The 15,644-nt window shown below is 38.8% G+C and overlaps 1 protein-coding gene across 3 annotated transcripts in view; it reads right to left on the bottom strand.

The window, feature by feature from the left end:
* The window catches only part of CEP63 (centrosomal protein 63), a 673,466-nt gene that overhangs the window by 617,352 nt on the left and 40,470 nt on the right, over positions 1-15,644 (bottom strand). For all 3 annotated transcript variants that reach the window (XM_044070624.1, XM_044070622.1, XM_044070623.1), the window contains exon 2: positions 10,740-10,807. In XM_044070624.1, the coding sequence (XP_043926559.1) occupies positions 10,740-10,783 (44 nt within the window). In that variant the 5' untranslated portion in view covers positions 10,784-10,807. The remainder of the gene's footprint in view (positions 1-10,739; positions 10,808-15,644) is intronic.

The raw sequence follows: 15,644 nt of genomic DNA, 5'->3' as shown, positions 1-15,644 counted from the left end.
TGGTTTACAAAGTCCATTGAACATGTGGGAGAAACAGACAGATGCAGGTTTTGTAAAACAGAATTGGAAACAGTTGCACACCTTGTTGCTGGTTGTGACATACTAATGGCAGAAGGACTGTATACTGAAAGGTATAATAATGTGGCAAGACTGTTGCACTGGGGATAGTGCAAACATTATAATACTGAAGTAGCTGAAAATCATTGGAAACATGAGTCACAAAGCATCATAGAAAATGATGAAGTCTACATCACATGGGATTAACCACTACCAACAGTTCAAAAGATAGATGCTAGAAAACCAAATCTAGTGGTCCATGAAAAGAAGACAGAAGCAGTGATCATTAAAATCGCTACCCAGTAACTACAGTGTATTGTGCTCAGAGACACAAAGTCATAAAACGTCAGAATTTGCAGGCAGAAACGAGAGCAATGTAGAAGAAAGATATCCAGACAGTTGTAATAGAAGTAGGAGCAACAGGTCTTATACAAAAGAATCTACAATACTATTTAGATATGTTACCTATATATGTAAATCTGTACGAACTGCAGGAGGAGTCATTACCGGGCACATTGCACGTGCTGCAAAGAGCACTTTTGACTAACATCAAAGATTGAAACAAAACTAATTTCATGAACATGGGGTGCACACACACACACACACACACACACACACACACACACACACACACACACACACACACACAGACAGACAGACACACACTAAATATGGTTTCCTTTAATTTTGTCAAATGTCTTTGTCATATAATTGTGAACTGGCTGCAATAATTTGCTTAATTAATAATTCACTGTAAAATTAATGTCATTGACTGGACTTAGTGTGAGACTAGCATACAGTAGGGGTTAACAGAGTTCTGTGTGTTCTTGAAGTTGGCATATATAAGTAGAACGGGGTATGGAGGCACAGACCCCCCAAGTGTATGTTTTCCATATGAGTGGTGCAAGGGAAGGCTTGTCCTCTTGCAAAAAAAGCTGTTTTTGAAAATTTTTTGAGGCTGACTTTTTGTGAAGTTGACTGTTAATATTTACAATGTTTGTAATGTCAATTACATATCCAAGCAGAACCATATATTTATACAGATGTTATCTGAATATGGATATACATATTTTACATACACTGGATGCTATACTATTTTATTTACTTTTTTTATTTTTGTTGATTTTGCTTTTGTTTTCCAGGTTTGTCTGACTGGATTTAGTCAAAACCCCTTTTCAACAGAGGCCCAGGGAGAAAAGCTCCAGCATATTAAAAACATTTTTAAACAGACATTCAGTAATATACACAAACAGCCATCAAGTAACATACATTAACAATTACATAATTTTCTAGTCAGACTGCATTCATATAAAGGAAATTATTACAGTAAAAGATATTTATGCATTACTAGATGTTGAGCATTGCGCATTTGAACAGGTGTATTAGTGGCGTTGTCAGATAGATAATAGATCATGTGGCGAGTGCTCAGAAATTTAAAGAAAATGATGTGAAGGAAGGAAATAGGTAGAGCAGAAGTGTTAATAGTGTAGTTAAGAGGTAGAGTATAATGTAGGTTCGTAGATAATTATACACATGGCTATAACACACCTAGAAGCATAGAGGTGGGGGATGAGCAGTGTCACAAAACTATGTATATAACTGGAAGGTGCTAGTAAAACTTTTCAGGTACTGGTGAAGACTGGCAGTGGGGCAGAGGATACTGAATGAAGAGAAAAGGTACAATGACATGACAAGCTGAATGTAACAGTGGCATTTATCCTGGAGATGTACAAGAACAGGTCCATTGTTTTGATGGGCAAAGTTTAAGTCATGTTTTAAATGAGTTTGCATTCTGAACAGATTTCAGTGGCACTACAGTGTGGTTCCATAGTTTAGCATCAGTACTAGAAGATTTGGTTAAGTGATTAATGATTTTTCCTTAATGCCAGACTCCAGTTAACCTCAACAGAGTCTACTTTCCCCTCTGGTTCTGCCCAGCCCATTCCCTTGGCTGTGGTTTTGCTAGGTAGAAGGAAGAGACGGTGGGAATCTCGCTCATCAATTCATGTGTGTCACTAATTAGATGAGGCATTTGGCTACCTTAAGAGAATCATAGATATTCCCACCGTTTACCTGTGTTTCATTACATTTCTTCATTTTGACATTCAGTGCTTGGGGCAGAAATCATATCACATCTACACCAGTCTTGGGCATTCATGATGCTTTCTTTATAACTAAACACTCAAGATTCCTGGTCCACACCAGTTCTAAGTCAGCTGCTAGATGGCGTACTATGCAGGACACTGGTTGGGACTGGTGCCCACTACAGCCAGGGCAATTTACAAGAAAGGCCCTGTGCATGTCCAAACTCACCACTGCTGTTCTCCCAGCCCCCCCCCCCCATAAGGGGATAAACATCATCCAGCTGCAGCATATGCCCAGCCCAACTTCATGCCCAAGCCCAAATGACCCCTCACTTAAGAGTCAATCCTTATCCCAAAGTTACAGATCTGGCTTGCCAAATTCCCTTACCTACACTGTTTTAACATACCATTGGCTGTTCACCCTGGAGACCTGCTGCATAAAATTATATTACAGGAGTAGTGTTCTATTAAGCTGTTAAAGGCTGGCCAAATTTCTGGCTTACAGAGAAGTCTGTGCGTTGTAGTTAGCTAAGAGCCAGGTGATGTGTAACCAGTTCAATTCTCTGAAGGCTAGGCAGTGCTGTATTCTATTGCTGCAGTTCATTGCAAATTTGGCTATTTTATTACATCACTGCTCAAGTTTAGACAACTGTGAGACTTGGGAGGTGGTGAAGATTGAGGCAGCACAGATAATAAATGTCAGTAAGACAGTAGAGGCTATACATCTTCTGGCCATGTCAGTGATGTAGGTTTTTGTTCTGTAAAATGTAACTAGTTTTTGATGTTCTTTGGTGGTTGAATTTCAACTGGTCATCTATGATACCGGGTAATTTTATGAGGAAAAACAAAAATAAATGCTGTGTCCGTATGAAGAAAAAAACAAGTTTATTCCAAAGCCAATAGTGAGTGCTTTCATCTCCTCAATCGGTGACTTCTTCATACTAAGGCTTCACACTGCAAAACGTAAATCCAAAGTCCTAGCAAAACTGTCACAACAGGGCTCTGACATTGTGAATTACTTCGAATAATAAAAAAAGTTCCCTTTTACATCATTTTTCAATATTCCCTTGTTAAATTCCTTTTCCTGTACTGTCTGGTACAAGGGAATATTGAAAAATGATGTAAAAGGGAACTTTTTTTATTATTCGAAGTAATTTGCGACGTCGGAGTCCTGTTGTGACAGTTTTGCTGGGACTTTGAATTTCCGTTTTGCAGTGTGAAGAAGTCTCCGATTGAGGAGACGAAAGCACTCACTATTGGCTTTGGAATAAACCTGACTTTATCTTCATACGGACACAGCATTTTATTTTTGTTTTTGTACTGGATTTATTTGCTTGCTGCTAACTGAGGAGTAATTTTAAGAGGCTTACTTGCTCTACCATGGTGTTGTTAGCAGAGATAACAGTCACTTTGGGTAAAAAGTAGCAATTTAATTTTTTTAGGGTTTAGTAGTAGTAGTAGTGAATTATGTAGCCATGTTTCAGTCAATAAGGAGGATTGTTGTGTAAGGTCTTGAGTTCAGAAGGAGATTTGACAGAACAGATTAGAGTCTAGTCATCAGCATATTGAACTAGGGTAGCATTTTTGTAGCAGCATAGAGGTCATTAATAAATATGTTGAAAAGTCTGAGGTCTAGTATAGATCCTTGTGGACACCAACAGTTACAAGCAAAAAGGTAGAGAAATCATTTTCCATTTCACTGCTTGTGATTTGTTTCACAGGCGGCTATGGAACACTATAGTGAAGAGTTAGTGAGCCCAACGGATGAGAGTTTATGTATGAGTTTCTGGTGGAACAGGATCAAAAGCTTTTGAAAAGTCTAAGAAGATGGTGGAGACTAGGCTTTTGGCATTTCTATGGGTGTTGATATTATTAACATAATTCAGCAAAGCAGTAGTTGTGCTGTAATGAGAACATAAGCTGGTTATTGCAGTCTAATAAATAACTTTCTCATGTCAGAAGTGATCAATGCATTTGTTAATTGCAGGAAGACAGTGGGTAGTAATTTTGAAAACTGTGACTAAAATGAAAGTTCAGCATTGAGTGTGTGTCTGTGTCTAAGCATGTTCAAGTAGTTTTTAGGTTATAATAAGGGTCAGGAATGGGGACAGATATGTTAATATGTTCAGGTACTGGTGTGTGTGTGTGTGTGTGTGTGTGTGTGTGTGTGTGTGTGTGTGTGTGTGTGTGTGTGTGTGTGTGTGTGTGTGTGTGTTATTTAGTGGTACTGTTAGGCTGGTCAAAAAGGGCATTAGCGTAGGAGTATGTGCACAAAACCTTCAAATTACAAAATCAGTCTGTGTATGCTGAGAAGGCTAAAAGTGGTATTTGCATCTCATTTTAAAACCAGAAATAAGGAAAGTACTTTAGTTCTTCTACACATATATTGTCACCTACTGGCTTTTGCTGTCTTTGGAGGTATTTAAACAAGTTTTGGTCATTTTATTTTGTTTTCCTTGCTGGGAATTGTAGTATTGTATTGTATAATTGCCTGACTGAATTAATTCAATACTATGTTGTTTTTGTGCTTAATCTGGCTTTCATCTATTTTTATTATTTATAACTTAATTACTGTCATAGCAAACTTTCAGCCAAGTATGTGAGAAGTGAGACACCGTGATGATTTTTCTGTAGGACAGGATAAGTTGCTGCTGTTTCTAAGAAAATGAGTATTGCAGGCTGGAGCCAATAGCTGTTTTTTATTGCTGTGTTTAAATTCTTAGCTCAGCTACACCGGGCTGAACTGTACTTTATGCAGTGCCTACAGACAACAGATGCAAGCTCCTAGCAAGCCTAGTCAGAGCCACTCCCATTAGTAGGCTGTGTTTAGGACCAAGTTAAGTTACTGTAAGCTGTTTCTACCTTAGCAGAACACCTCCAAGAATTAATTATACAAATTTTTGGTACTCACTATGTACTTGTATATAATATAATATTCTGTATTCATAATAATTTATCAAGGAAAAGGAAAAAAAAATAAGAAATGCCACCATGTTGGTGTAAAAGAAAACAGAAAGAAATGGGAAAACAGATGTTATGCTATACCTTTTACTGGACCAACCCAGGTTTTGCAAATGCTCCAGCTTTCGAGCTGGCATGACCCTTCATCAAGTTAATGATATTAAACACAATTCTTAAATAAACACTCGTGCCTAGGAAGGAAAGTACATAACTTATTTCCAACTGACTAAAAAAAGGAAACTTACAGAATGTTAGTTTGGAAAAAATGTGGTATGCAGCTCAAATGTCTCAGATGACTGCACCTCAGAAAAAGACATTGTGACCCACCAAATCAACAAGATAAACAATATATATTAGAATCTGCTTATAGAACTACGTCTTCCATTGTCTGGAGACTTTATACATGGAAATTTTTACATAGATCTTTTTATACACCTTTGATGATGAATAAAATAAATAATAAAGATAATTTATGTAAGAGATGTAATGTAGAAATTAATGCTGACTGGGCTCATATGTTTTATGATTGTATAAAGTTGAAAGAATACTGGAAGTCAATTAATGAATTTTTGCAGGCTCTTTTTACAGATAATTTCATTATTTCTAAATCTCTTATATTATTCAACACACCTGTACCTCAAAGTGTTAAAAAGGTTAAGCTTCCCTTGTTATGGTCTATTCTAGCAGTGGCTAGGAAAATAATAACTAGAAATTGGATTTCAGATACACCTCCTTCGTTCAATGAATTTAAAAATGTTATGAATATAGTGTGCCAAACACATTTAGGACAAGAACAAATAGAAAAACATCTTATTATATTGTATGGGATAATTTACAAAATTTGTTAAAACAATTTTAATTTCAATAACATGGTATTTTAGTTTAATTAATTGATCTGATTGTAGTGGATGTCTTTGTAAATACTTTAGTTGTTTTGTTGAATATTATAATAATACCTATTTTTAATTACTTGTATAAAATTGTTATGATATTTCTCTTATATGTTAAAACAATAAACCTGTTTTGAAAAAAAAAAGAAAAAGACATTGTGTATCTCTGTGTGTGACTCAAACTGCAGACAGCCAGGTCATGCAAAGCTATAAAAATCAAAGTTTGGCATATTACATTAGAGCCAATGTTCATTTAGCAGAGAAGTTAATACTCAACAGATTGATCTGACATTCAATTAGGCAATTCTCTATGCACGTAATCTTTGTCAGATACGTGCTTTGGTTAACAGTAAATATAATTTAACAATAATGACCAGATTATGGTGATGAGAAAAGCAGAGAGAACAAAACAGTTAGACTGTACAGATGGTGTGTGCACTTAACTAAACCACAGTCTGGTGTATTAAATGGAGAGAGAGAGAAGAGAAAATTAGTTATGTCAGTCTAAGGTTCTGACAGATACCTCTGAAAAATACTGAACAAGATTTTGCTATACTCTTAAAACTATCTGAACATTAAGGCCTTACTAACTATTAAGCTTATGGTTACTACTGTTTTGATCAGAATGTTACCAAGTGTGAAAATAACTACTCTGTCATGACTTAAAACACAGATGATAAAATATGGGCCCCAGTAATCTTAAATTACTGTTAACATTCTGAGATACCTAGCAGTTTGGAGTTAGGGATTTGTCAGAAAAGCATCCATTACCAAAGAAGTATTTGTTGCTTTTCAGTACACGCTATTTGTGTCCACTATTAGTTGCTCAAAGGGAAAAGTTCTTAAATATTACAGCGTCTCATAAAACCAACAGCCTTACTCTTCTATATTCTGTACTGATCAGACAGATAATTGAATCCAATGTCCCCTTTAGATCTACCTGAGTAAATGTATCAAGCAACTGTAGAGACCACAGAGGTTCCTAACAAAAAAGATCATGGAGCTAAAGGACCTGAGCAATCAAGAGAGGCTGAAGGCCTTGTACCTGTATTCAGTGTCCAGTCGACTCCTTAGGAGCAATCTGTGCCTTGCCTTCTGGGACATTAGAAATCCAACAGTCCAACACCTCATTTTTCCACAAATCAATGAGTCCAGTGAATACTAGAACCAGAGATCTGAGGCAGTTTCAGCAAATAAACAAGTCATGATGGAAAAACAGATTTATCATGCAATGATTATCTGTACTATGGAACAAACTTCCTTTCTAGATAAAGCAATGTGACACACTATCTTCCTTTTAAAAGGAATTAAACAATAAGATGGGTATTCATAAATTCACTCTCTGTATGATTGGCTTATGGTGCCTTAAAAAAGGAGGTAAGATGTAAGGGTGGGTACTAGCAAGGTGGAAATGGCCACATGGCTCATATGCCTTGTATATTCTAGGATTCTAAGAAATGCAGACATGATAAACAACAGCTAAAGAAGGCTAAATGTTTGCACAGAACAAAAATAATACACATCTGCAAAAGCAAGATATACATACTGGAAAAACAGACTGAAGACAATGAATTATCAGCTGTGGTGGACCATATAACTAACACACACACACACACACACACACACACACACACACACACACACACACACACACAAACACACACACACAAACACACACACACACACACACACACACACACACACACACACACACACACACACACACACACACACACACACACACACACACACACACATACACACACACACAAACACTGAAAATCCTCTGACAGCTAGCACATAAGATTAAGGCTGCAAGCAGTTAATCTACTTACTGTGGTACAGGGTTTAAGTCTCTCAGCCCTCATTTGCCCGCTATGTGACCTTGAGCAACCCACCTAACTAGATACTGCTTTGGAGCATTTGGGAATTTGGGACAGATTCCTTCAGAGTGCCATGAACGGAGATATAGATACATAGACAGAGATATAGAGGTTTACGATCAGATCACTGATCGTAACCAAGTTACTATGCGTTCGAGATACCGATGCCAAGAAATTCACCTTGAATGCTTCACACTCGAAGAGAATCTTGGCATCCAAGTCAAGAACACATAATAATGGGTTATAGTCAGTAAGACTCAATTGTACTACCTGTTACAAAAAAAAAAGAAAGTGTTTTACTGGCTATTACATAGACTCAGTGACTGTCCTCAATCTGTAATCATCTGCAAACTTAGTCAGCCAGAGGTCCTTGACATTAGCCCTGACATCAGTGAAGTAGATGCCAAACAGGAGGGGCCCCAGCACTGAGACCAGAGGGCCCCCCCAGTAGTAACCGGCATTTGTGTGGAGGTAGACTCCCTTTTCTAACTTCTTGAGTCCTGTCTGCAAGCCAGCTGGGTATCCAGCAGGTGAATTAGGTGTTTATACCTAGTTTAATGACTTTCTACAATGCCCAAGAGGAGTACTGTGTCAAATGGCTTGGCCAGGTTGAAGTAAGCAGTATGCACCGTTTTGTGCTCACCATTGCTTTGGCGATGTTCTCAAAGAAGTCCACCAGGTTGAGTAGGCAAGACCTGCCCCTGACAAACCCAAAGTGATTTGAGTCCAATGTTTGTATGTAACCGAAATCAATATCCAGGATTGCTCTCTCCACAGCTGTGCATATCAAGCTATACAGGCTTATGGGTCGATAATGCATTCCCCAGGTCCATGGATGGCCTGCCTTTACACACTGCAACAGCTGATGCAGTCCTCCCTTAATCAGCACAAAGCCTGGTTGGAGGCAGTGGTTAATGACTCTAGTGGGCACGACAGTTCATGGTTCATGATATTAAGAAGGAATCCAATAATACTATCAGGACCCATCAGTGCAGTGTTCTTGGCCCTGGAGAGTACCTTGAGTACCTGTTTTTTAGTAATAGTTGGGGAGTTATGGATGCAGGCATTTCCTGAATGGCATCTTGCAGGGAGAAGGGATAGACCTGGACTAAGTCTGTTTTCCGAGAAGTTTGCTATATCTTCTCACACCATACAGGTGGCACCATCGTTGGTACATTGGCATGGATATTCAAGAAGGTGGCATTACTACAGCACATGCAAGATGTGCACCCTTGTACTACTAAAGAAACTGGACAAGGACTAAGGAAGGTCCAGTGAGATGGGAGAGGGCACTCTGGGATGAAGGTACTTACTGTCAGAAAGTACAACTGTAATTCTAAAGAAGCTATCCCCTCAACCTAAAATAAAAAAAGGATAATGTGCAAACTGACTCGATGACGGAAATGTGACTCTTTTGTGACAGACACTCAAATACAATAAACAGCAGAATTATTGAAAATCTACCATATTAAAAAGTAATAAAACAACTTAAGAAAATATTTTTTTCCAAGAAGGCAATCTCTCCTGCACTCCCCACACCCAGATTACTTAACTTCAAAAATGCTGCATCTCAGGGAAAGGAGAAATTTCTCAGTCACCAAGAATCACCTATTAATGATTGAGCATTAGTGTGCAGATCACTAACGCTTCAAGTCTAAGACTGGCACATGTGCAAATGGTATAACTTAAGCCAGATGGTAACTTCTACAATTATTATTTTGACTTATTAAAATGGCACATACAAGAAAAGACCAAAATAGTTCTACCTAGGATCCATATGCCTGCATATTAAGCAAACTATGATCGTAACAGATAAATCAGTTCTCAGGTTTTCTCAATGGTAACCAGTGCTCAAGTTTTTCACATTACTGTGCTGTATTTTCCTTCTTGTAACAGTATTTACACTATCTTTTATCTATGAATGTCTTGTACTTTTACAGCTTATGTTCTCTTTTAATGGCAGTGTGGACACTATATAGCACACTGTACTGGGATTGTGCATTACTTCATAAACGTGAGTATGGTATTAACTTGGGTGTTATGGTGGTCTCCTTATGGTGAAAAAGGACCCCTTTGATCTATTACACCATTTTAACTGCTCATTAACTAAAGTGCTAGCAGAAAGCTATATACATCATGTATGCAAAATTATGCTGCACGAGTAGACAAGTTCGCAGGTCACCTGATATGTAAGCAAACAACTCAGCAGCCAAGTTCTCTAAGGCAGTGTGCGTGTGTGGTGACAGAATGGGTTTGCTGTACAGTTCAGGATATCATACAGTTAATTTATTCATGTTCTGCTACAGAGCCATCACTTCCTTGACAAACTCCTCCCAAACTCTATCCCAACTCTGTAAGGGTAGAATTTGTAAGATAAATGGAACAAAAATAATCTAAACCTGTGAATGGGCACTTTAGAAGCAACACAAACGAGCATTTACATTTCATGAAGGCTTGTTTTTTTAATGTATATGGAGGGAGGGTTGCGGAATGGTTAAGGTGTTTACCTTAGAAGCAGAAGGTGCAGGGTTTGATTCTCACAGGGGTAATTGACTAGGCTTAAAATGGTCCATGATGGCAGTTAGCCTGGTACTAACCTATGAATCTATATACCTCCTGCTTGATGAATTTCTAGGGGAGGGTTAATCTGTGGAGGAGTTAATAAGTGACAAATAAAGCAATTCAAGTTGAGACTGGTTCGAATTAAAAAAACTAGTTGGATATAATCTTCTACCTTATTTGTCAGGCAGAGAAATGGTCAAACAAGTCAAGGGGGGTGGGATGGGTTCAGGTGATTCTCACATGGCATTAAACATCATTTTTGTGTCCCTGAAGGCTACAGCCTGGCACTTAAGTTAACTTACCCATCACGTTCTTGCATCTGCATTTGATTCAGCAATGCTTCCATACCAAATGCTAGATCCTCAGAGAACTGCAAAAGGAAGAAGAAAGAGTTAAAAACTGTGCATATTAACTACACACACACACACACACACACACACACACACACACACACACACACACACACACACACACACACACACACACACACACACACACACACTCTCTCTCTCTCTCAAGAACATCTAGATTCCACTATATAATCATTATAAAGGGACAGTTCAATTTACTAGAGCTGCCTTTTTTTCATACAAAAAAAAACAGTTGTATAACTAAAATTAACCTAACAGCAGATGTTTGAATGATCACCGCTGCAGTAGGCTATGCTATATGGGTTATATCATGCATAAGATACAACAGACTTCCAGCTTCAACAGCTTTACGCTACCTTCCATGCACTCAAACCATAAGTCAGCTTGAGTAAAGCTGATTAAGACATGTTTGGATGTCAATCCCTTCAGAGCTTTCATGCCAACTGAGAAAAGGAGTCTGAGCCCTGCAAGGACATAGCTAGGAACAAAAAAAAAAAAAAAAAAACAAATACCCACACCCTGCTATAAAAAATACACCAAAAAACAGGGGGGGGCATCTACTGCAGCAGAGATCACGCAAAAGTTTACTGTTAAGGTAAGTTATGTTTGCGCACACACAGTTCTACTATATTCTTCACAGTGGTCTCTGCTACAGTAGCCCAAGTTATATGGGTAAATTACCATAACTTGAACAACTGTGAGGAAGAAAACAAAGGGTCCATAAGCCCCTAGAGAATGGTCCTAGCAAACCCTGATCTAGACCTGGAAAAGGAATCTAGCTTGTAGCGCTTTGGAAATTTATGCACAGAGGACCAAGTTGCTGCTGCTAGAATACTTCTAGAATCCATTCCTTTCCAAAAAGCCATATAAATGAAGCCAAGGCTCTATCAGAGACTGTCTCAATAATGCCTGGAAAAGTTTTGCTGTGGTGGTAATAACAAAAGTTAAAAGCCCGAGACAACTACTTGGAAATCGTCTGTTTTGACATAGGTTGTCCCTTTTTCTTACCTTCAGAAGAGGACAACTGATTGAAATTTCAAAACGATTATTTTTCTGCCAAGATAGTACCTGGGTTGTCTGTAAATATCCAATGCATACAGGATCCTCTCTATCTCATTTTAAGGTTCAGAGAAGAACACAAAGAGATGGCTAGATTAGCTTAAAGTAAACCTGAATACCATTTAAGGCATAAAATAAGGATTACTTCTCAAAGAAACCCTTTCTCTGTAGAAAGTGAGATAAGGGTGACCTACCATAAGTGTTTGCAACTCAGATACTCTTCTTGCAGTGGTCAGAGCAATCAGTAAAACTGTTTTCCATGTTAAGAACTTCAAGTCAGCCAGATGAGCTGGTTTAAAAGGAACACGTGTTAGCCTCTTTAACACAGAATTAACATCCCTTGGAAGAGTCACCAGTTTACTTGGAGGTCTCATGTACAAAACCCCTTTCAAAAACATTTTGAATGAGATTGCATTGAAAGAGAAGGATCCATATTATACAGAAATGCTGAAATGGCAGATAAATGAACCCTGATAGGGAAATAAGAAAGGTCATAGAAAAGTAACACACAAATATTGTAAAACCAGAGAACAAGTAGCCCTGAATGGGTGCTGGTTATGTTGCTGACACCAATAAGAAAACTTTGTCCATTCGCTAATATATGATTTTCTAGTAGCAGACTTTCTCATCTCCATTACTACATACTACGTCCTCAATAAACAGGTGCCCAAAAGGAATCAAGACCCTATTATCCAGGGAGTCAGCTGAAGTTGACTGATGTCAGGGTGTATCAAACATTCCCATTCTTGTGCGATTATTTCTTGTCTGTGATGTTGTAGTAATTGCCCCTGGACATTCCCAACCATGATTGCCTAGGCCAAGAGGGAGCCACCGCTGTGATCTTGGGAGATTCCTTCTGAATCTTCAGAAGTATCATGGATATTAGTGGAAAGGATGGAAAAGCATATAGTAATATTCCTGCGAAAGGAAAAGGCATCTGCCTTCCATGCCTTGTTGCTTGCAGTCCTGGAACAGAATCTTGCCAGTTGATTGTTCAGAGAGGAGGCAGGGAGGTCTCTGTGAGGAATTCCCCTCCACAGGGATCAAATCTTAAAGACCCTAAGAGTTTGTCTGCTACACAATTTTGCTCTGATGGAATACAGGATGCCTGTAAAGTGAGACTGTGCTGTGAACCTACATCCCATGCTAACATGGCTAGTCTGTAAAGTGAGTATGACCTGGTTCTCCCATCTTCTTGATGTACCACATGACTGTGGTACTATCTGTAACCATTTGAAGAGGTCTTGGGGAATAAAGACGATACAAAGAGTTGAGTGCCTGTATCAGGGCAAGCATCTCTGATATTTATGTGTTTGCATCTGTGCTTGGGTGTCCCACACACCCTGCACTTTTCTCCCTCATGAAACTGCTCCCCAAGCAAAGTTTGAGGATTCTTTGGTGGTTGGCTGTTTTGGAACAGGGAGGGAGAAGGGGAGACCTGGATTTATGGACATCCTTTAGCTCCACCAAATAATTTCTCTTCTAACAAACCTTAGGACTAGGATTTGAAAAGACAAAGAGTGCTGATGCTAGGACTAAACAGACTTCAGATACCACTCTATCTTTCTCATGTAGAGTCTTACCATGAGTAACATAAGACCCAAAATCTTGAGGTATTCCCTCACAGTGACCAAATTTTGAGTGAAAAACCTTAAAAATAAATCTAGATATAGATCTAGTTTTTCCTATGGATAACAGTCCTTTGAACTGAAGTGTCTAGTTAACATCCCAGGAATACAATTCTATGTGAAGGAGTCAAGAAAGACCTTTGAATGCTCTCCTGGAATCCCAGCTTGTGTACAAGATCTCTCATCTAAGAGACAGAGAGATTCCTGACACTTGAAAAAGACTCTGAAAAGTTAAGCATTTTGTCTAAATACAGAAAAATGTGGACACCCTATAGCTTGCAATGAGATATAACTAGAGCTAGAGACACGGTGCAGCGGACAGTCGAAAAGGTATGGCAGAGAACGGGTAATATGATGCAGATGCACAAAATCTTAAGAAATGTCTGAAGTTTGGATGAATACAAATGTGATAAGCATCTTTTTAAGTCTGGTGTTATCAGTAAACTTGAAAGAGGAAGAGGTCACAGGCTGTGAAGTGACATTATTTTGAATTTGGGCACGATCACAAACTGGTTTAGGAAAGAAAACTCCAGAACTGGTCTCCAAGCATTTTCTTTCTTTGGCACTAAGAACATTCTTGAATAAAAACCCATACCCACCTGGGAAAGAGTAATTGGTGCTATCATTCCTTAGGACAGTATGTGATGAAGAACCACAGGAAATAAAAGAATCTGATCTGGAAGATGAAAGGATTAATTTCCTCCCACTATCATTTGTGACCTTGAGGAATGATTTACAGAACCCATTTGTCTAAAACTATCTGTTGCCAAAGAGAAAAACAGAGATTCAGACTTTTCAAAAAAATAGTGGGGCAGGGTGGTAGGTTGTCACAAGGTCTTTTGAATAGTCATTCAGACTTGTTGGACTGTCCTTGGTTTTGAGAGGTTTGAAACTTCTTTCTAGAACCCTCGCCATTTTTTCTTAAAAGTGTGTTTTGTTTACCTGCTCCCTTAAGGGGCCATGGACTAAGCCATGGTAGGGTCATTATACCTTATGTGGTCCAAAGAGTGGCCTGAGACACTATAGCAAAGTGAAAGGCATTTTCCTTCTTGTGGTCTAGGTCCTACAGTAGCCACAGGTCTCATTAGTAGAGCAGAATACATTTCTTATCATACAATGCACTACTGGTTACTCCATTATTAATAAATACAGCTTAATTTCTGATATGGGTCACACTGTTCACTAATCATACTCTCACAGTAGTTAGTTTCTGTTGCTGAGTGCTCAACAGGGATTTCAATGCAAAATGAAGTCAGATCAATCAACTAGTTCTGTGCATCACTCCAGTTACTGCTGAGAAAGGTAATATGTCCAGGTGTAATTTGAAGGCTAATAGACAGAGTATTGTTTTTTTCTTTTGCTTCTCTTACTGATATGGGATGTATGATTACTTATTAATGTTTACCATAATAAATGTGAAATTGTCAACCCAGCCACTGGGGATGCACAAGCCAGTGCATTTCTTTGTGCCGGTCCCAAGCCCGGATAAATGGGGAGGGTTGCTTCAGGAAGGGCATCCGGCATAAAATACATGCAGACAACAGTACAGATATACATACCGGATCGGTCGAGGCCCGGGTTAACAATGACCGCCACCAGTATTGTTGGCGGAAATTGGGCTACTGTTGGCCAAATGAGGAGAAGAGGGGGAAGGCATGCCCGAAGGCAGGTAAAGGCTAGGACTGTGATAGTCAGGGTCGGAACTTTGAATGTTGGCAGTATGACTGGTATAGGGAGAGAGCTAACTGATAAGATGGACCGAAGGAATGTTGGTATATTGTGTGTGCAAGAGACCAGATGGAAGGGGAGCAAGGCTAGGTGTATCGGAGGCGGGTTCAAATTGTTTTATCATGGTGTGGATAGGAGAAGAAATGGCGTAGGAATTATCCTGAAGGAACAGTATGCTAAGAGTGTTTTGGAGGTGAAAAGAGTGTTGGATAGAGTGATGTTTATGAAGCTAGAAATTGATGGTGTAATGATGAATGTTGTTAGTGCATATGCTCCACAAGATGGGTGTGCGATGGATGAGAAAGAAAAATTTTGGAGTGAGATGGATGAAGTAGTGATGACTGTACCCAAGGGTGAGAGACTGGTAACTGAAGCAGATTTCAATGGGCATGTTGCTGAAGGGAACAGAGGGGATGAGTAA

This window comes from Protopterus annectens, chromosome 4.part1 (genome assembly GCF_019279795.1).
Source record: "Protopterus annectens isolate FY-2018-M chromosome 4.part1, PAN1.0, whole genome shotgun sequence".
Classification (NCBI taxonomy): Eukaryota; Metazoa; Chordata; order Ceratodontiformes; family Protopteridae; genus Protopterus; species Protopterus annectens.
The sequence above is the reverse complement of the archived record's forward strand: the minus strand, read 5'-3'. Positions and strand labels throughout refer to the sequence as shown.